The following is a 20,194-nucleotide window of genomic DNA, read 5'->3' as shown; positions in this document are numbered from 1 at the left end:
GTCAGCACAGCCACAGCTCCTGGAATCTCATGCAATGGCGCCAAGTCCCCGCACTAACTGCTCCGGGAATCTCATGCAATGGCGCCAAGTCCCCGCCCCGCGCCTAGTCCCTGCCCTGACCACTCAGGGAATCTCATGCAATGGTGCTGGGTGCCCGCCCTGACCATTCCGGGAATCTCATGCAATGGCGCCAAGTCCCCGCCCCGCGCCGAGTCCCTGCCCTGACCACTCAGGGAATCTCATGCAATGGTGCTGGGTGCCCGCCCTGACCATGCCGGGAACCTCATGCAATGGCGCCAAGTCCCGGGCCCCACCATTCCGGGAATCTCATGCAATGGCGCCAAGTCCCCGCCCTGACCACTCCGGGAACCTCATGCAATGGCGCCAAGTCCCCGCCCCAACTGTTCTGGGAACCTCATGCAATGGCGCCAAGTCCCTGCCCTAACCTCTCCGGGAATCTCATGCAATGGCGCCGAGTCCTTACCCTGACCGCTCCCAGAATCTCATGAAATGGAACAGAGTCCTTGCCCCTTCTACTTCCCTTTGGGAATCTCAAATATTGGCTCTGAGTCCCAAGCCCTGCCTGTGGGAAAGAGTTTAAGCTTTGTCACAGGTGAAAGCAGTCTTGGTGGGCTTTGTCCTTGGACACACCAGGGATACTCTCTGAGATTAACCTTGAGATAGACTGGGTGGAGCCATCCTGGGCCTGGAATTCAGGAAGGGGACAGAGGGACTCCACCTGGACTATTGTGTTTCTAATTGACCCTAAATGGGAGGCGGAGACCCCGCCCCTTCCACAGAAGAGACAGGAAGGCGGAGAGGAGAGAAGAGAAGAGCAGCAGGTTTAGACCGGGCTTGAGCTCACGTGGATCAGGAAGAGGATCAGCGAACAGGCCAGACCAGGGCGTAGGCCAGAGACACCAAGGAACTCGTCCCGTGGAACGGACACCAGAAGGTTCGCTCTTATTTCCATTTAACCCTTTTTCCCCTTTTGTGTAAGCTAGTTGGGTTGTATAAGAAAGTTTAATTGTTAAGAAACAGAGCCAACACCTTCCCCTCTGGGAACCTCATGAAATGGCGCTGAGTCTCTGCTGCTCTGGGAGTCTTATACTAATAAGATCATATATGAAACACTGTCTTTAAGTTAAATTTTAATTTAGCACCCTTAAAATGACATCTAAAATTTCAGAGGAGAACATTTTACGAGTGTATTGGCACAGGGGCTTATTGTCCCTTTCTATTCAGACTGTTGCATTTTGGGAGATATTATTTAAATACAAAAGACCTAAGTGTCTATTCTTTGTATGCTACTACTGTCCCTCTCACTACCCTCCGTCAACACCTTTTCTACATATGCATTCTAACTCAGTGTGTTCTTTACCTTAGTTGCGTACTGGAATCACTTGGAGAGCCATTTAAGCATGATGGCTAGGCCTTTGCACACACAAAAAAATCTAATTTAATTTGTGTGAGACATGACTTAGACATCAAATGTTGAATATTTTATGAGATTGTTTAAATTTTCATTCATAACTTGTGAACCTATGGCTCAGCTAGAACACTGGTTCTATTATCTGGAAGCAAACCAGAGTCAGCAGATGGATTCTTAGTAATGCTTCAACTCAGCCTAAGTCCAGAATCTGCGGAATCTCTAAGGTTAACAGACAGATACTGATACATTCTACAGCTATTTAGTTACTTATTTATTTACTCATTTATTTTTGCTGTTGTTATGCTGTGCCAAACCACCCTAATATTATTTTATGACCGTTAGACATTTTACAGCATTATGACATTTTGTAATAGATTAAATTATCTAGTACTGTGCCCCACAAAATCAGTAATTCCAGAGTATTACCCAAGAGTTTCTGTTGAAGCGGGCCACTTACATGATCTCAATATGTGTATAAATGGTCAGAGCGACTGATCCAGTCCTCTGGACTACACCTTGCCCAAAACTTAAGGAAGCTTAAATGCTTTAACAGTGCTCATGTGATTCTCTTTCTCCAATAGCCAGATCTAATCATTCTACAGTAAATCTTTCCAAAGGACATCTTAATAGCTTTCTAGGTGCCTATTGTAGCTAAGATTGAAAATGGTGTCCTTAGCCCTGAGCTCCTTGAGAAAATGGGTGAACAAATAATTGGTATCATGTGTTTTTTGTTTTTTGTTTTATGCTTTTGAAGTAGAACGTTTTTACATTATTTATTTATTCACTTTACATCCAAGTCATAGCCCCTTCCCTCATCTCCTCCCAGCCCCACCCTCCCTATCCCATCTTCCTCCTCTGTTCCTCAGAAAAGGGATGACCCCTACACACCGTCCCCTGCTCTTCAACTTCAGGACTAAGCTCAGCTTCCTTTCTTGTGGCCTGGCAAGGCAGTCCCATCAGGGGGGAAGTGATCAAAAAGCAGGCAACAGAGTCCATGTCAGAGACAGCCCCTCCTGCCTGTTGGCTACATTTATGTAGAGGACCTAGGTCCAGTCCCTGCATGGTCCTTGGTTGGAACTTCAGACTCCACAGGCCCCTCTGGTCCCTGGTTAGTTATCTCTCTTGGTCTTCTTGTAGAGCTCTTGTCAGCTCTTGTTCTTTTTCTCACCCCCACCCCATTTTTCTACTAGACTCCCTATGATTTGCCCAATGTTTAGTTGTGAGTCTCAGCATCTGTTTCAAGGAGCTGCTGGGTAGAGCCTCTCAGAAGACAACTCTGATAGGCTCCTGTCTGCAAGCATTGCAGAGTAAGTATCTTTAGTCGTGTCAGAGGTTGGTTCTCTTCCACGGGGTGAGTCTCGGGTTGGGCCAGGCATTGGTTGGACATTCTCTCAATCGCTGCTCTATCTGTTCTATCTTTGTATCATGTTTTCTTAATTTGGCGTAAGATACTTTCAGAAAACAATGAAAGTACCAATTCAGTAAAGCTCATCTTGAGTTATATCTACCGTGCTTCTCCTCATAAATAATTAGCTAGAAACCAAAATACATTCAGATTCTCAACTGTTCCCAGCTTTTAAAATATATCTTTCTTGTTCTGTCTGGAAACCATTCAGGACCAAGTACGTCAGTTACAAAATGAAGTAATTTAAAGAGCATTCACCAGGAAAAGATCAGTTATAATGAATGTTAATTATTTATGAAGAGAGCTGCATTACTTTATATAAATGTATTTCTCAGCAATATCCTTAACTTTAAAATTGTCTTAAACTGAAAGGAAGAAACACATATTTCATTATAAGAAAGAAGACAAAACAGCTTAATAATCAACTATGTTTAAGAGTTACTGAGCATTGTCTAATAGAAATGTGATGAACAGTAAATGGAAGTTGGTCAAGATATAATTGAACAGGTGGAACATACTCCAGCACCAGCAAGCAGCAGAACTTGGGGGAAGTTTTGGCCACACGGTTCTGGCATTAAAATAAAAGACAGAAGACTCCAATATGTTAGAGATGTAAGAGTCATGGGATACTGGCCAAGAAAAACTGGTAACAGAGAATAGAACCAGCCCAAGGGAAAGAAGTTTTTGTTTTGTTTTGCTTTGCTTTGCTTTGCTTTGCTTTGCTTTGTTTGGTTTGGTTTGGTTTTGCTTTGTTTCAGTCAACAAGGCCGAAAAGAGTTGGAGACCATAAGAATGCTTTGGAATCAGACATGGAGATGCAGAGTTTGGAGTTTGCCCAGCTGGTTCCCAGTTTTGCTTTGGTCCAGTTATTTCCATGCTATCCTCCCTTTCCTCCCTTTGGAATGCTAATATATATTCTATGCCATTGTAAGGTATCTCCATTTCCAAGTTTTATTTTACAGGGTCTTATAGTGAAGAGAAAGATTGCATGAGTTTCAGAAGAGACTTTGAATTTTTAAACATTGTTGAGATTGTGATAGACTTATGGGGACTTTTGAAGCTGGACCAAATGCATTTTGCACTATATTACAGCTACAAACCTATGGGAGCCAGTGAGTAGAATGTGGTACTTTGGATAGGTATGACCCCCACATAAACTCATTTGTTTGAATGCTTGGTTCAAAGGAAGTGACATTATAGTTGTGGCCTCGCTGGAGTAGGTGTAGTTGTGGCCTCTCTGGAGTAGGTGTGCCCTGGGGGTTGGGCTGCAGTTTTTCCCCCTTGCTTCCTTCAAATCAAGGTGTAGAACTCCTAGTTCCTTCTACAGTACCATGTCTGCCTTCATGCTGTCATGCTTACTGCTATGACTATAACGGACTAAACTTCTGAACTGTAGGCCACCCCCAATTAAAGGTTTTCTTTTTTCTTTTTCATTTTTATGAGACTTGCTGTGATGTGTCTCTTCACAGCAATAGAAATCCTAACAATATCATTTGTCTGACTACTGCCATAGGGTATCTTGCAGGCAGATCCCAGTTATAGATCACAAGGTCTGTAGTTGTATGATAGTAATGATTAATATCTTTAAAATAATCTATAGATAGATGCACGCAATTAATAGCTTGAAAACTACCTTTCAGCACTATAAATGTTCATCTGTGTGGGGGAAGCTTCTAGTTGGGTACTAGACAGGCTTCTGAATGTGTGATGACACAAGTAAGTGCTGTTCTCTGAGCCTTAACATCAGCGTGTGGAGAACAACTCCATTTTAATTCAGATATTTATTCTCTTTATGTTCAGCTCCTTAGGTTTTTTTTTTTTTATTCTAGATACTAACCTTCAATCAGATCAATAATTGCTAAAGATTTTCCCATTCTGTAGGCTACGGCTTTGCTTGAATTATGCTTTCCTTTGTTATATGGAAGGTTTTTTTTCTTCATGAACTCTCATTTATTAATTTCTGGTCTTAGTGCCTAGACTATTAGTGTCCTGTTCAGAAATCCCTTTACTATGCCAATGAATTCCCCACAATTCCATGCTTTCTATTCTGTCATATTCAGATCATTGGTCTTACTCTGAGGTCCTTGAGTCATTTAGAGTTGCTTTGTGCAAGGTAATAAATATTTGAATTTTTTTTTGCAGCCATCTACTTTCACCTCCAGGACTGATTTTCCCCAGTGTGTATTTTTTTGCTTCTGTCTCAAAAAACAAAAACAAAAACAAAAACAAAAACAAAAAAAACTCAGCTATTTGGGTGAATTTACATCTGGATCTTCAATTTGATTCAATTTATCAATGTGTCTATGAGTATTGACATAGAGTCACACAATGGGACAATTTGTATTGAATAAGAAACTTTGGATCCCTTAACCTTAAATCAGATAACTTCCTCAAACCTTATTTCTCAGTGCTCGGGTATCTATGAAAAAGACAATACAAAATGATTAGAAGAGCCAGAGGTGGTAGATAACCCCAAGGAAACTGTCTTCAAGACAGTATAGGATTGATGATCAAATAAACTCATGGGATACATAAGACATACACAGGTTCAATCTGGACTAACTCACAACACTGAAAAGGGGAAGTGGATGCAAAGTTCCTTACCTAAATAACAAAGTTTTGCAATATAAAGCTGTTTGGAAAAGGAAAGTAAGTTTTTTCTCCCCTGAGAACATTAACCACGCTCCAGAAGAGACCCTTATATCCAGGAGTCGTTCATCAATACAAAATGGACTCCAGGTTTTTCATTTAAGGTTTAAAATTTTGTTTTCTTTGGCATTTCTTATCTTATTAAAATTTTTTTTCTTCCTTAGCTTTGGATTTAATGGTTTTTGTTGTGGGTTTTTTGACATGTAGAGACAATGAGAGGGGGAGGTGGGAGGGAGAGAGAAGGAGATTTGGTGGGTAAAGATATGGAGGAGATCAGGCAGGAAGTTGGGGGAATGGAAAGTAATGATCAAAATATATTGTATAAAAATAAGTAAAAATTACAATAAGAATATGGTCAAAATATATTGCGTAAAATCCAGAAATAATTAAAATATGTATAAAAGAAAAAAATGAAAGTTATAATGTATTAGAAGATTTTTTTTTACTGAAAATATTTTTCAATCTTTTAGTCCCAGCACTTGGGAGGCAGAGCAGTTCAAAACCAACATGGTTTACAGAGTGAATTCCAAGGACAGGCAAGGCTACACAGAGAAACCCTGTTTTGAAAAGAAAAATAATTTTTAAAAAGCAAGGAAGAGCTGTGCGTGGTGGCACAGGATTTCAATGACAGCTTTAAAAAGACAGAGGCAGGAGGATCTCTGTGTTTGTGGCCAGCATGGTCCACATAGTGAGTTCCAAGTTAGCAAGAGCAACACAGTGAAAGAAAAACAAAATGAAGAAGTCCCATGCCATTCTATGAGACCGGCCTTAATCTTTCTGAAGTTAGCAGTCATAATAGAATTCTCTTAAATATACAACTTGATTAATTCTTGAACGTAGCGACTTAAGATGATTCAGAGTAAGACAGGGCCCTACCTCACCTTTAGGACAGTAAGCCTCAAATGCCTTCCCTCTTTATCCTACAACACACTTGTAATTCTAATTACCTCCTTGTTTACAACACAGGATGGGCATAATGCCACCTTTGATGGCTATTTGCTGTATATCAGGCAGGTTACAACACACCCTAATATGATTGTTTTTAAGTATTAAAAATGAACTTTTAAGTTTTATCTCTATTTATAACTGAAAGATCTAACATTCCTATAGGTTTCATGGATTAGAAGGAAACGACTATTCTATTCATATTGGTTTTATCACAGTACACTACTTTTGTTCTGCAATTTGTATTATATAATTACATTTCATTACCTGCAAACAAAGGAAAAATTTATCTTGTAACAATACTGTATAGATCAATGACAATCATATATATGTTGTGAAAGGAGAATTTATTTGCTCATATGTAAATACTGAGTTAACCCAGTATTTAATATTACTATTTATTGAGTCATTTACTATTCTACCTTGGATCTTTCATTGTTCTTTATAGATATGAAGTTGAGAGGGAGGGAGGGAGGAAGGAAGTGAGGGAGGGAGGGAGAGAGAGAGAGAGAGAGCGAGAGAGAGAGAGAGAGAGAGAGAGAGAGAGAGAGAGAGAGAGAGAGAAGAGACAGAGACAGAGACAGAGACGGAGGGAGGGAGGGAGAGAGAGAGAGAGAGACAGAGACAGAGACAGAGACAGAGACACAGAGAGAGACAGAGACAGAGAGACAGAGAGAGAAAGAGACAGAGACAGAGACAGAGAGACAGAGACAGAGAGACAGAGAGACAGAGACACACAGAGACAGACAGAGAGAAAGAGAGAGAGAGAGAGAGAGAGAGAGAGAGAGAGAGAGAGAGAGAGAGAGAGAGAGAGGGAATGAGATTGGGAGATTGGGCATGGGTGAGTATGTGTCTGTGAGTGTCCCTGTGTGTGTTTGTGGGTGGGTGGGTAGGTGGGTGAGAGGAGGCTGGTGCTGGTGCAGATGCTGGTGCTGGTTTGAATGAGATAGCATCCACAGCCTGGGGCTTTTGAATATTTGTTTCCTAGTAGATGGTGCTGTTTGGGATTTGTTTGGGAGGTGTGGCAGTGATGGAGGAAATGTGTCACTGGGGGCAGGCTTTGAGGTTTCCAAAGCTTCCTGCTATTTGAAGTTTGATCTGCCCCCTTCCTGTTTGAGATTCAAGATGGATCTTTTGATGATGCCACCACCTGACTCCCTGAGCTGCTTTCTATCCTGTGCAGGTTCATGCTCCTCCACATTTTCTGCCAAGTGACCTAGAACACTCATTTGCATCTGGAGAAACTATGTGCCTGCCTTCTGAACTCTGGCAGGTGACATGGCCCCTTTTCTTACAGGAGGCAGAGCAGAGCAGAACCCGTCATCTCTTGTCTTGCCTTGTCCCACACCTCTGTGGTCAAAGGCCCTGCACCCTGGAATGGCAGCATCACCTTCTGTGGTATGTATGCTTACTTCCTTTCATGCCTGCAGCTGCAGGGTGTCGGGGAGGGAGCTAGGTGACAGGGATGTAAGTGGACAGTCAGCCCCCTGGGGGGGTTAGTACTTCCTGGTTTCCACAGAGCACTGGCTGCTAGGAGAAAACTTTTTTCTCCACCCTCCCCTATGACACAGCGGTTGCCACGACAGCAGGGAGCAAGGCAGTATTTTCTGGTTACAGATATGTTCGCAAAGGATACTCACAGGCTGGAGAGTTGGAGTCACCAAATAGACACGCAAAGCGCCTAGGTAGGTGCCTGTAGCCAACCCGAGTGCCTGTGTGAGCTGAGCCTGTGAGTGTTGCCCTCTGAGCGTGTGTGCTATTTCACAGGAAAGGTTCTCACTACTACTGTCTGAAGTGAAGACCCAAGGACTGGCTGCTCACCTAGCCCTCTCTCTTTTGTCCTCATGTGACACCTCTTTGGTGACAGTTTTATCCATTTCAGGCTCTGAAAGCTATGATTGTCGCATGTGCTCTTGACAGAATGACCGTGTTTGTGTTACAGCACCTTAGGCTGGATAGCTGTGGCTTGTGTTGTCTGAGAGAGAAGCTAGAGAGCATTTAAGGAGGAGGTGAACAGGGTGGTGGGGTTGGGTGGGGTGGGTCAGAGGGGGAGGGGAGTAGGAGTGGGAGGCAGGTGCTGAACCTCAGTTTCCTTGGAGGACAATGGATGTCAAGTGCTGTTACTCTCTTGGCCTGGATACCTGACACAGGAAGCAAGAAATGCCCCCAAAAGACAGCTAGCTGCCTCTAAACTGGCCACTAATCACAGTTAGGCAGACTGAGGTAAAAATCAGTGCGATATGGACACCCGAGGAAGGACCAGACTGTGTTCCCTCAACAGGCGTTAGTTTGTGTCTCTGTCTGAGCCTTCACCCTGCTCAGGGTTGGGTTAAGCACCAGCTGGGCATTACAGGGTGTGCAGCCGGGGTTTCTCTGGGACCTTCCAGCTCATCGGGAGCTCTCCGTGTATCTCTGCCTCTGTGTGTGAGCAGTATACACTGTACCATTCCTACACCCTCTCATCAGCCTGTCCCTCCTGTGTCTGTCTTACCGCAGGGAGAGTAGCCACTGTTCCCATCTGGAGAAAACGCCAATAGCCTTCACAGACAGCCATTGAGTACAAGCTCTTGATAGAGGGCTTTTGGTGCCAGGGTTGAAACAGGTGCGGAGACAGAGATTTCAGGGTTCCATCTCCCACACTTCTCCATGAGCCTCTTGAGAAGATAGTGCTGTTTATGCGGGGAAGGTGACTATCACAGAAATGTCAGCAAACCTTTGAAAGTAGTGCACTGCGGGCAATGGCAGAGAAGGTGGAGGCAGGTGGCGATACATATATGATTTAAGCAGGCTGTAGGAAACTTAAGGAGGTTTCAGATGCCCTGGAGCAATAGGCACACAGGGAGGGAATGCAGTCTGCAGAGAGCATGGCCTGAGATGACTGGTTATGTCTGGTTATGACTGTTCACGACTGGGTTACAGATGCTGCACGGATGCCCTGGTTTGTGGGCTTGAATACATAGTTGTTATTCCTGGGTATGCTTTCTGACTGAAGTCTGTGGGGCCGAGAATGCCCTGCTTGAGGGAAGCAGAAGCAAGCACAGGCCTGGGCTGGGTAGGAAGGGTGTGTTCTGTAAGTGTAACTCAGACATCCTTGGTTTCTAAGGGTACCCTGTGAGGGCTAAGCTCTCACACACCCGAAGCATGGTGCCCCGGTGGGTGTGGGGTGGTCACGAATGGTCTGGATGGTGCTCATTCGGCCTTGGTGGAGAACACCATGTGCCAGGAAGGTCCAGCAGAAAGCAGCCTACAGTAATTGAGGGGCTTGTGTTTTCCTCTGTGTCCTCAGGAGACGTCTGCGTGACAAGGCCCAGGACTCAAAGGAGGCCGAATCAGAGCAAACCAGCCCTGTGAGGATCACACAGTCTCATCAGAGGAAGGGTTCCTGCTGGTTGATCCCTAATTTGAGCCCCCTACTGCCACCATACACACTTAATATTGCATCATCCAACAGGTGGGGCCTGAGACACACCCTGACCCCTTTTTGTAGATAGCCACTTTAGGCATTGTGAAATGGGGTTTGAAGTCCCTTAGCCTTGGATGGGAATAGAACAGGAGGGGCCCTGCACATTGCCATAGTGAATAGGAGCTAGAGTGTACCACTGGGTGCTTATGAATGCAGAGGGTGGGGAGGGAAGGACTGAGGGAGGGACTGGGGAGAACATCATTTGCCTCCTGTGTTTTTGTAAGGTTGGGAATTCCCAGGATAAGGTCTGGGGTCCCCATGCTCGGTGTGCATAGAAAAGACTTAGGATAACGGGAGTTTCCAAGAAGAACAGTGACCTCTGGATGCTATGTCATGAGCCCTGAGTTCACAGTGCTCTGACTCACTGTGCCTTGTGGTGCCCAGGGAATGACAGGAAATCACTTTTACTATTGAATGAAGAGTGAGCACAGGTGGCATGTGAGCCCTTCCTAGTTCTTCCCCTGTGTTGTAGTCCTTCAAGGTGAGCACAGAGGGCCTCTTGTGAGGATGAGACAGATGTGGGTATTGTTTCCCACAGGCATGCATGACATGTGCAGTTCTGATAGGAACCACACAGGCTCAAGGCAGATGCAGTCAGGAACATGCACATGCACACACATGCACACACACACACACACACACACACACACACACACACACACAGATGCAGGTGTGTATGTTGTTCAGGGTCTATTGCAGATTAGACATTTGCAGCAGGAGGGTGTACTACTCCAACAGAAACACTCACTCCTTCTGACACTGCCAAGTCTGCCCATTTCTCCACAATGTAGTGCTTTCTCTTGGGGGCTCTCTCCAAGTGTGCCCCGTGGACACTAGATCCCATAGTGAGGTCCAGAATGGAGTAGGGAACCAAAGATCTGAATCAAATGATTGGACGGGGAGGGGCAAGAGGCCTGGAGCTTTGATAGCAGCCATCCCTCCCTACTTGCCATGTTAAGCAAATTACCACAAAGATTTCCCCACATCCTTACTCCTCATCCTGGAATCCTGTAAGTATGGAAGGCGCATGTGCTAGGTGTCCACAGGCTTCCCGGTGTGGAGTGTGAGTCTGTTTGTGGCAGAGCAGGACTAGCTCCCTAGAAAATAATCCAATGAGGCTTCCCCTCCTCTGACCCCTACCCCCTTCATGGGCATCCCAGGGAGCCCCAAGGTACTGACTCAGTGGGCAAGCAAATACACAAGTCTTGTAAAGACACCCACCTCGCTGGGAAGAAGTGCACCACCCCAGCCTCAGGGTGGGAAACAAAATGGTTATGAGTGCCTGGCACACAGGCTCGGGAGCCTTCCATATCGTCTCCTGCACTTGCAGAACAAACTTCTGTGAGCTCCCTCGATTTCCTTCGCCTCACCTCACTGAGCTGATGCTCCCATGTCCACTAAAGGCTATTTCCTTCCTCATGCAGTTCTGTTTCCCTCTCCCACCCTCCAGGATACACCCACGCGCACCACATCGCCCCGAGTGAAGAAGTCACTTCAAGATTCTCCACCAGACTCTGCAGGGAGGCCAGCACCTCAGGCAGGGCAGCCAGGCAGGAGAGGACCCGCAGACAGTCAAGGAGCCCACGCAACCCTGTCGTTGGTGATCACAGAATCCTGTCACCATGGACTCTGCAGAGTATGTGCTCTGCAACTGGCAGGGCGAGATGTGGCCCGCACGGGTCTTGTCGAGACCCAGGACCTCAGCCCATAGTAAGAGGAGAGGGGCACCTTTCTTGGAGGTGCAAGTCATGCCACTGGGTGAGAAGACAAGAGTGAGGAGCACCGAGGTGAAGCCCCTAACCAAGTCCAAACTCTTAACCATGCCCCCCTTGCCAGGAAGGAAGTCACAGGGCAGTGGCTCGCCAGGGCAGACGAGGGCATACTGGAGAGCCCTCAAGATGGCGTTGGATGTTCTGTGTGAGGGAAGGAGCACGTTTCCAGGACGAAGGGCACATGGTCGAAAAACCGACATGGAGGCCCCAAAGGTTCCCAAAGAGCAGGCTAGCTGCAGCCCACTCCAGAGCCTTCACCTTGAAGCACACAGCCAGAAAGGCCAAGGGCTCTCCCAGAGGAGTCCTAGGAAGCAGCGGGGTCGCCCCCGGGTGAGGGGCTCACAGAATCTGGCTGCTGGGCAAGGGGATAAAAGCCAGGCGCACAGTGCTGTTGGGCCCCCTCACTTTGAAGTAGAAGGGAGTGGGTTAAGAGGCACCAGAGTGTGGCCAAGCTCCCCAGCACCCGCAGGAAGGGCTGATTGTAATCCACGGAAGAGAAAGCTGAGCACATCCAAGCATAGGTCTTGGAGGGACCCAGCCTCCACGGAGGGTGCCCGGGCTAAAGATGAGCAGCAGGCTGCCCCTGGGCCACCAAGGAGGAGGAGGCGGCGCATCTCCACCTCGCCCAAAGCCCTGAAGCCACGAGCAAGAGCATCCTCTGCAGGCCTAGAGATCCGGGCTATTGGAGGCCAGAGAAAGAACACTGCCCTCCCAGAGGACAAGGAGGACCCCAGCCCAGGGACTCTGAAGCCAGATGCAAAGGGGGCATCAGCAGCCTGTGTGCCTCCTATCCCGAGGCTGCGAAGGTCGCCCCGCCTTGCTAGCAGAAAAAGGAAGATCCACCACGTGCTGTGTCCCTGCTGCAGGGCACCAGAACTGTCACCTCATGTGCACTCAAAGGCGGCCAGCACCAGGTTCCAGAGGAGAAGGGCCGCGATTCAAGAAGACAGCCAAGCCACCAGGGTGGCTTCTGCCCAGAATCCGAATACGATTAAACGAGGAATGCTGGTCTGGTTCAAATGCCAGGACCTTCCTTTCTGGCCAGCGGTGGTCAAGAGCGTCAGCCAACACGACAAGATGGCGAGAGTGCTGTTGATCGAGGGCAACATGCAGCTTGAGCGCAGGGGTGTCCGCGTTCCTCTCCGCAAGCTGAAGCCTCTGGACTGTAGAGAGAAGAGATCGCTATTGAGAAGAGCCAGCAGAGTGTACGGCCAGGGAATCAGCTGGTGCTTCTCTCTGATCGACCACTACAGAGAGGGCCTGGCCTGCGGCTCCTCCCTGGCCTCCTTTATGGACTACTACACTTCCCGAACCAGCTACCCTCTGAGGAGGGCCATCCAAGAGGGCGAACTGCACATTGATTTTCCCCAGGTGAACTATGCAGACTTGGAAGATTGGGAGGAGGAGACGGCCCTGAGTGGGAAGGGGCCCCGCAAGAAACTCCTGCCTGACCGCATGAGGGCTGCGTGGGACAGAACCAACAAGAAGATCGTAGACTTCATCGTCAAGAGGAAAGGGGCCGACCAGCACCTGTGGGACATCGCGAAGGGGAGAAAACAGTCCAAGCGCCTGGAGAACCTCCGCCAATTAAAGAGGGAAATCCTCTGCATTGAGACCTACCTAGAAGATGAAGACCAGTTGCATGTAGTGGCCACGTACTTGCAGAAAATAGCCAAGGAAGCAGATAAGGACGTACTCTCCCTGACAAGAGGAGACACAGTGCGCTTTACCATGGAGGTTCTTCTTCCAGAAGCAATCATCTGCTCCATCGCTGCCCTGGAAGACCTCAGCTACAAGGAGGCAGAAGAGAAGTACCTGCGTGGCCCACCCGTGCACTACCGCGAGAAAGAGCTCTTCGACAAGACCATCTTAAAGGCGGCAGGCAGGAGATCAGCAGCCAGAAATCAGAATGCCAGGGCCCCTCCTGTGCTTGGTCCCACTTCTTAGATGACAGGAGACAGGAACGCCCCGCCCTCCAAAGAGGAACATCCTGGAGCCTGGGAGGCATGCTATGGGCACTGTGAAAGCTCCTAACTGGGTGGAGAGCGTTTCCTTTCCACCCTCGTAATAAATGTTCACTTTTGTGCCTGACAGTGCAGATGTCCAGATAGGATCTACAAATCCTGTTAGCTTCATGCCAGGCCTAGGCCTCTTTGGCCTGAGCCCTAGTACCCAGAAGTCCCATGGGCACGCCTCCCTGGAACCTCAGCAGCCCTGTATGGAGTATTGGCTAGCTAGGCACACAACCTTGCACTCTCTGCAGGGACCCTGTGCACCCAGAGAGCACACCAGCTTCCTCCTGAGGCCTTGTCTCGGACTCCCCCCCATACTTCCTGGTCCTCCTCTCTGTCTTCTCTCTGGGATGCTATGGATGGGGCCCGGGTTCTACTGTTTTCTCCACTACCTCGTTCTTCACTCACTCACACTGAAGGAGAGGATGTGTTTTGAGGCTGCTCTTTGACGCCAGAGAAGGAAATGTGATTCTGGAGATAGCCTGCTTTCAAAGAACACAATGTATTGCATTCTCTGTGTCTGTCTGTCTTTCTCTGTGTCTCTGTCTGTCTGTCTGTCTGTCTGTCTGTCTGTCTGTCTCTCTCTCTCTGTGTGTGTGTGTGTGTGTGTGTGTGTGTGTGTGTGTGTGTGTGTGTGTCTGCACAAGGTGTAGACAATCTTAGGTCAAAATCTGGTGTCTTCAGTTATTCTCCTCTCCTTTTGGAGACAGGATCCCTGACTGAACCTGTTGGTCACTGATTGGGCTAGAATGGCTGGCCGGGCAGCTCTTTTGATCCTCCTGTGTTTGTCACCCCAGTGCTGAGAGTAAACATGCCTGTCCATATACCTCTCTTTTAATGTAATGAACTCAGGTTTCTGCCCCATACAGGAAGCTCTTTGCACTCTCAGCCACCCCCCACTCCCCAGATTCTTCATACTCTCAGTGAGAAAGATTTGCCAACCCTGTGGGCTGACTGACTGCAGCAGACATTCAGGTGTTTGCAGGAGAAGGCGGGGCCTGTCATTCCTTAGAGTCACTGATATCTTGGGTGTACTGATGAGAAGTAGCCCAGCCACACTGCCCAGAAGGTCCCGTTTCCCTCTCTTGGACCACCAAGTCCTTGGTGTTTTTCAGAATAGGGCACTGAATTGGCACCTCTGTGTACCCTGAAGTACAACTTTATAAGTGACTGAGGCCACTGTGCCTTTGTTCTCTGCTGAATCCCTGTAAATTCCCTTGTGTCCCCCAGCCAGTGCCTCTGGATTCTCAGCGCCTGTTGTCTTCCCTTCATGATGCAGGTGCTTGTATTCTCAGGAGTGGGACCACAGGGACAGAACCCCTGGGACTTGCTGACCAGCCAGTGGAGCTGAATTGGCAAGCACCGGGTTCTGTAAGAGACCATGTCTAAACAAACTAATGTGAAGAGCAAATGAGGAAGACACCTGACCTCGGCTTCTGGATTTCACGTTCAGGTACACACAGAAATGAACATGTGCACACACCAAAGACAAAGTGAAGAAGATTTTAAAATGGAACCATCTATGTTCTATAAACCTTGTCTTTGTAAAAGCCACTGACAAGGTACAGCTGAATCCTCCTCACTTTTATAAAGTCTATGAGTTGTTTTGATTTGAATTTCTCTGATGACTAAGGAGGTTTAGCATTTCTTTAAGTGTTTCTCAGCCATTTGATATTCCTCTGTTGAGAATTCTCTGTTTAGTTCTGAGCCCCATTTCTCAATTGGGTTATTTGGTTTGGTGGTATTTAGTTTCTTCAGTTCTTTATATGTTATGGAAATTAGACCTTTGTCAGATGTACAGTTGGTGAAGATCTTTTCCCAGTCTGTAGGCTGTCGCTTTGTTCTCTTGACAGTGTCTCCTGCCTTACAGAAGCTTCTCAGCCTCATGAGGTCCCATTTATTAATTTTTGACCTTAAGGCCTGGGCTGTTGTTGTCCTGTTCAGGAAGTTGTCTCCTGTGCCAATGTGTTCCAAGCTCTTCCCCACTTTTTCTTCTATCTGACTCAGTGTCTCTGGTTTTATGTTGAGGTCTTTGATCCGCTTGGATTTGAGTTTTGTGCAAGGTGACAAATAGGGGTCTAATTGCATTTTTCTACATGTAGACATCCAGTTAGACCAGCACCATTTGCGACACTGAGATTTCATCTTAGACCCATAAGAATGGCTAAGATCAAAAATTCAAGTGACACCATATGTTGGCGAGGATGTGGGTAGAGAGGAACACCCCTTCATTGCTGATGGGAATGCAAACTGGTACAACCACTTTGGAAATCTATCTGGTACTGTCTCAGAAAAGTGGTAATATGACTTCCTCAAGACCCAGCTATTTCACTCCCTGGAATATACTCAGAAAATGCTCAACCACACAACAGGGACATATACTCATCCATGCTCATAGCTGCCTTATTAATAATAGCCAGAACATGGAAACAGCCTAAGTATCCCTCAGTAGAAGAATGGATAAAGAAACTGTGGTACATTTACACTATGGAATACTATTTAGCTATTAAAAACAAGGAATTCCTGAAATTTGTGGACAAATGGATTGAACTAGAAATGATCATGAGTGAGTTCACCCAGAAGCAGAAAGAGTCAAATGGTATATACTCACTTATATCGAGACACTAGCCCAAGGGGCATGGGGAAATAGAAGGATCCAGAGGGTCCTGGAAACCTACAAGAAGAACATTATGATGGACGGATCTGGGTCCTGGGGTCTTGCTCAAACTATGGCACCAGCCAAGGAAAATATAGGCAGTAAACTTCGAACCCCTACCCAGACCTAGCCGATCGACAGGACATTCTCCACCATTGAGTGGAGAGTGAAGTCTAACTTCATACAAATTCTGGTGCCTCATATTTGACCACGTCCCCTGAATGGGGAAGCCTGGTGGCACTCAGAGGAAGGATAGCAGGCTACCAAAAAGAGACTTGATACCCTATGAGCATATACAGGGGGTGGAGGTCCCCCTCAGTCACAGACATAGGGGAGGGGAGTAGGGGGAATCGGGAGGAATGGGAGGATGCAAGGGATGGGCTAACAATTGAGATGTAATCTGAATAAATTAATAAAATATTTTTAAAAGTATATGAGTCATCGACACCTTCCTCCTTCCTGATTCTGACTCCAGGGCAAGAATTATGAATTGCAATCCATTCATGGCTTTCCCAAGAGAAGGCCAAGTCTAAGGTCACTGTGTTCTACATACCCAGGCACCAGGGCAGCCCAGTTCTCAGAGGATGCATGCCAGACATATTCTCACCTGCATATTCAGCCTCTACTATGGCTTTAACTGCCCCTGCCCCTTGTGGGTTATGTCCTGACAACAAAACCCTCTCTCCTCACCTTCTATTTTCCATGGGCCTCTGTGCCCTAGCAACACTATTTCCCCTGCCCACAGCAGCAACCTGTTCCAGACCTAGAAGCCCAAGGGAGGGGACCTGTCATTCCTTGGAGTCACAGACACCTGCAGTGTACTGATGGGACACAGCCCTGCAGTACCTCCCAGAAGGGCCTGTTCTCCTCCCCCTTTGATCTATTTCCTTGAGCCTTTTTGGGGACACAGGACTGCTTTTTATCCCCTGTGGTCTCTGATGTCCCCCCTCCCCCCTCTCTCTTTCTCTCTCTCTCTCTCTCTCTCTCTCTCTCTCTCTCTCTCTCTCTCTCTCTCTCTCTCTCTTCCTCTGTCTTATTTGGTTTATCAAGACAAGGTTTCTGTGTGTAGCCTTGGCTATCCTGGACTTGCTTTGTAGACTAGTCTAGCCTCGAACTTAGAGATCTGCCTGCGTCTCCCTCCCCGAGCATTGGGATTATAGGTGTTTGCCTCCATGGCCAACCCTAATAAATTCTCAATCCACTCTCCCATTTTGTTTGCCAAGTTCTGTAAAATATACTTTCTTTTGATAGTAATAGTTTGCTTTATTCCTTTGTTTCCTTTTAGAATATAGGATGCTTTATCAGCATTCATGGCTTCATTAGCTTTCTTTTCTCTCTTAACGTGTGTCCAGTTTTGCCAAATGTCCCTTAGGTGCCATGTGTATTGTTGGCCTTCAGTTGGTATACTCTTTTATGTCCATCCAATTCATATTGCTATTCGTTCTTAGCATCCCTCTATTTACTTTTAATCCAGATGACTTCTCCCTTAGTGGTAAAGGGTATTGAACTCACCCACTATTACTGTATTGGTCCTTAACTGTGGCTTTACATTTTTCCATCAAATTGTGTATCCCTGTGTTTAGCACATGTATTTTAAGATTACTGTTCTCTCATGCCTGAATATTCCAGTGATGAGAATGAAGGAATCTCTTTTCTTCTTGACTTGAATTTTATTTTGTCTTATAATAAAATAGCTACACCTGTACTTCTTAGAGACATCAAAATAATGGCTCCCATTTTATAATTCTTTAGTAATCTGTGTCTTTTGGATAGCAAATTGAGACTATCAGTATGGAGAGTTGTCTTTGAAAGGTTTGTATTAATTCCTTCCAATTTTTTTTAACTTGTGTTTTCTTCCACATCTTTTGATTGCTTCTCCTGTTACTGTTTATGTTTCAACAGTGGCCTCTTGAATGAATTTATATTTGTTTTCTGATGACAGTGTTCCTTCCGGTATCTTCTGTAGAGCTGGCTGAGTGTCCACCACTTACTTTTGTCTATTTTTGTAATGAAATGTTTTCATTTGCCCTCATGGAGTTTAGTGATCACAAAAGGAGCGAGGGTACTGGCTAGGATGGGAGTAACCCCTGATGTAGTGATGTCTGGATGCAGCAGGCTTCACTTCCAAGGAGCCTGACTCTCACTTTCTGAGATAGAGCCCAGAACTGCTTTAAGGAGCATCACTAGTAGCACCACTGGCCACTATCCATATTCCCAAACTCCTGAGCAAGAAACACAAAGGTCTCAAGCAAAAATGAGGGTCGCATGGCTCCTGTGCAAAGATGTTCTAGATTTAGGGGTCCCAGCCAATTTCACTTCCTGGAGATTCATATTCTTGATTCCACATTCTTGAAGTCTGGCAGCTCAGTCTTATGGAGTCTGATTCCTTCCACAGATCTTGTGAGAGGGTTTGGGTGGAGATTGCTGTGAGGTACATTTCCCTAGTAGAGTGACTGAAGTCCGAATCCATTGTAGTACACTTCCAGAAGTGACTTCTCACTAGCGGTGACCCTCCTCCAGGGTAAGAGGAGTTTTGGGGCCTTACTGTGACTTGGGGTTCCTGGGGTGAAGGACAAAGTCTCCAGAGACCCAGGGTAGTTAACTTCTGGAAGTGACATCTAGCTAGCTTTGAGCATTCTTGAGGGTAACAGGGGCTGGGGGGTAGATTGCTGTGAGTTCATGTCCCTAGTGGAGTGACTGATGTCTGGACCCACTGTAGTACACTTGCGGAAGTAACTTCTCACTAGCAGTGACCACCCTCCAGTATAAGGGGAGTTTTGGTGGCTTGCTGTGACCTGGGTTTCCCAGGGTGAAGGACAAAGTCTCATGGGATCCAGGGTAGTTCACTTCCAGAAGTGAAGTCACACAGGTTGTGATCCCTCTTGAGGGAGAGTGGATTAAGGAGGGGACAGTGCTGTGAGGCCTTTCTCCATAGCACAGTAACTAGGTATCCTGGGACCCATGGTTGTCCAGGAGGTGACTTCCTGAGCCCGAATTCCCCATGAAACTGGAAAAGACCCAAGGGGTCAGCCTGGGGAAGGTTTGTCAGGGCCACAGGGTCTGAGAGGAGTGACAGGAGAGCATGTGTGCAGGTTGAGGGTCTAGGGACACACACACACTCTCTCTCTCCATGGAGTGCAGGCATTCTCCCGCGGTCAGTCCATAGTTCTACAGGAGGGACCATTTAAAAGAGGGTTGAGAGCATCCCAGGCCTTCCTAGGCTTTAGTCCCACAGTGCCCTGTTCAAGCAGCTCCCCTGCATGCTTGTCCAGTTGCAGCCTTCACACATTCTACTGCCCCTCCAGTGCCTCATTCCCCCAAACACATCACTCCCATCCCCAGCCCATCTGCCTGCTTTCACACCAGGACAGTCACTCTGTCAGGCATATGCCTTTGTTGTCATGCTTGCTTTAGCAGAGGCAGGGGTTTTTCTTTTCTGGGAAGTTTAGCTAGATGTGGGCTCCTTCATGGGTAAGGAGGGTCTGTATGCAACATCATGAACCTTGTCCTCCTAGGTTTGTTAAGAAGTGTTGGGACCCAGGATTGGCCCATGGTGTCCTGACTCTCACTTCCAAATCTCACTGAGTTGAGCAGCCTGAGAGAGCTCTTTTAGGACCCCAGGACCCTAGGGGGGTGAATGGGATAGTTTTGCCTGCTGCTGGGGGTGGGCTGGGGCTAGGGACCCCTTCCCTGTGACACTCTTTGAACTCTTTGTCTACCGGCCAGATGGGTCCAGGGAGGAGAGCTAGACAAGCGGGCACACTGAAAAGAGATATTGCTGCAGGCCTTTCCAGCCCTAGATAGTTAAGTTCCCATTTCAAGCATGTGCAACTGCAAGCCCTGGAGTTTCTGGGCAAAAT

General features: G+C 46.9%; 1 protein-coding gene across 1 annotated transcript; it reads left to right on the top strand.

Moving 5' to 3' along the window:
* The first annotated feature begins 7,745 nt into the window (after window positions 1-7,745).
* Window positions 7,746-13,660, top strand: LOC311602316 (PWWP domain-containing DNA repair factor 4-like). Its single transcript, XM_084790236.1, has 4 exons — window positions 7,746-7,829; window positions 8,049-8,116; window positions 9,718-9,882; window positions 11,345-13,660. The coding sequence occupies exon 4, from the start codon at window positions 11,517-11,519 to the stop codon at window positions 13,611-13,613; it is 2,097 nt and encodes a 698-aa protein (XP_084646362.1). The 5' UTR covers window positions 7,746-7,829; window positions 8,049-8,116; window positions 9,718-9,882; window positions 11,345-11,516; the 3' UTR covers window positions 13,614-13,660.
* The last annotated feature ends 6,534 nt before the right edge of the window (window positions 13,661-20,194 follow it).

The sequence above is a fragment of the Acomys minous genome (assembly GCF_964271855.1).
Source record: "Acomys minous genome assembly, chromosome: 7".
Classification (NCBI taxonomy): domain Eukaryota; kingdom Metazoa; phylum Chordata; class Mammalia; order Rodentia; family Muridae; genus Acomys; species Acomys minous.
The sequence above is the reverse complement of the archived record's forward strand: the minus strand, read 5'-3'. Positions and strand labels throughout refer to the sequence as shown.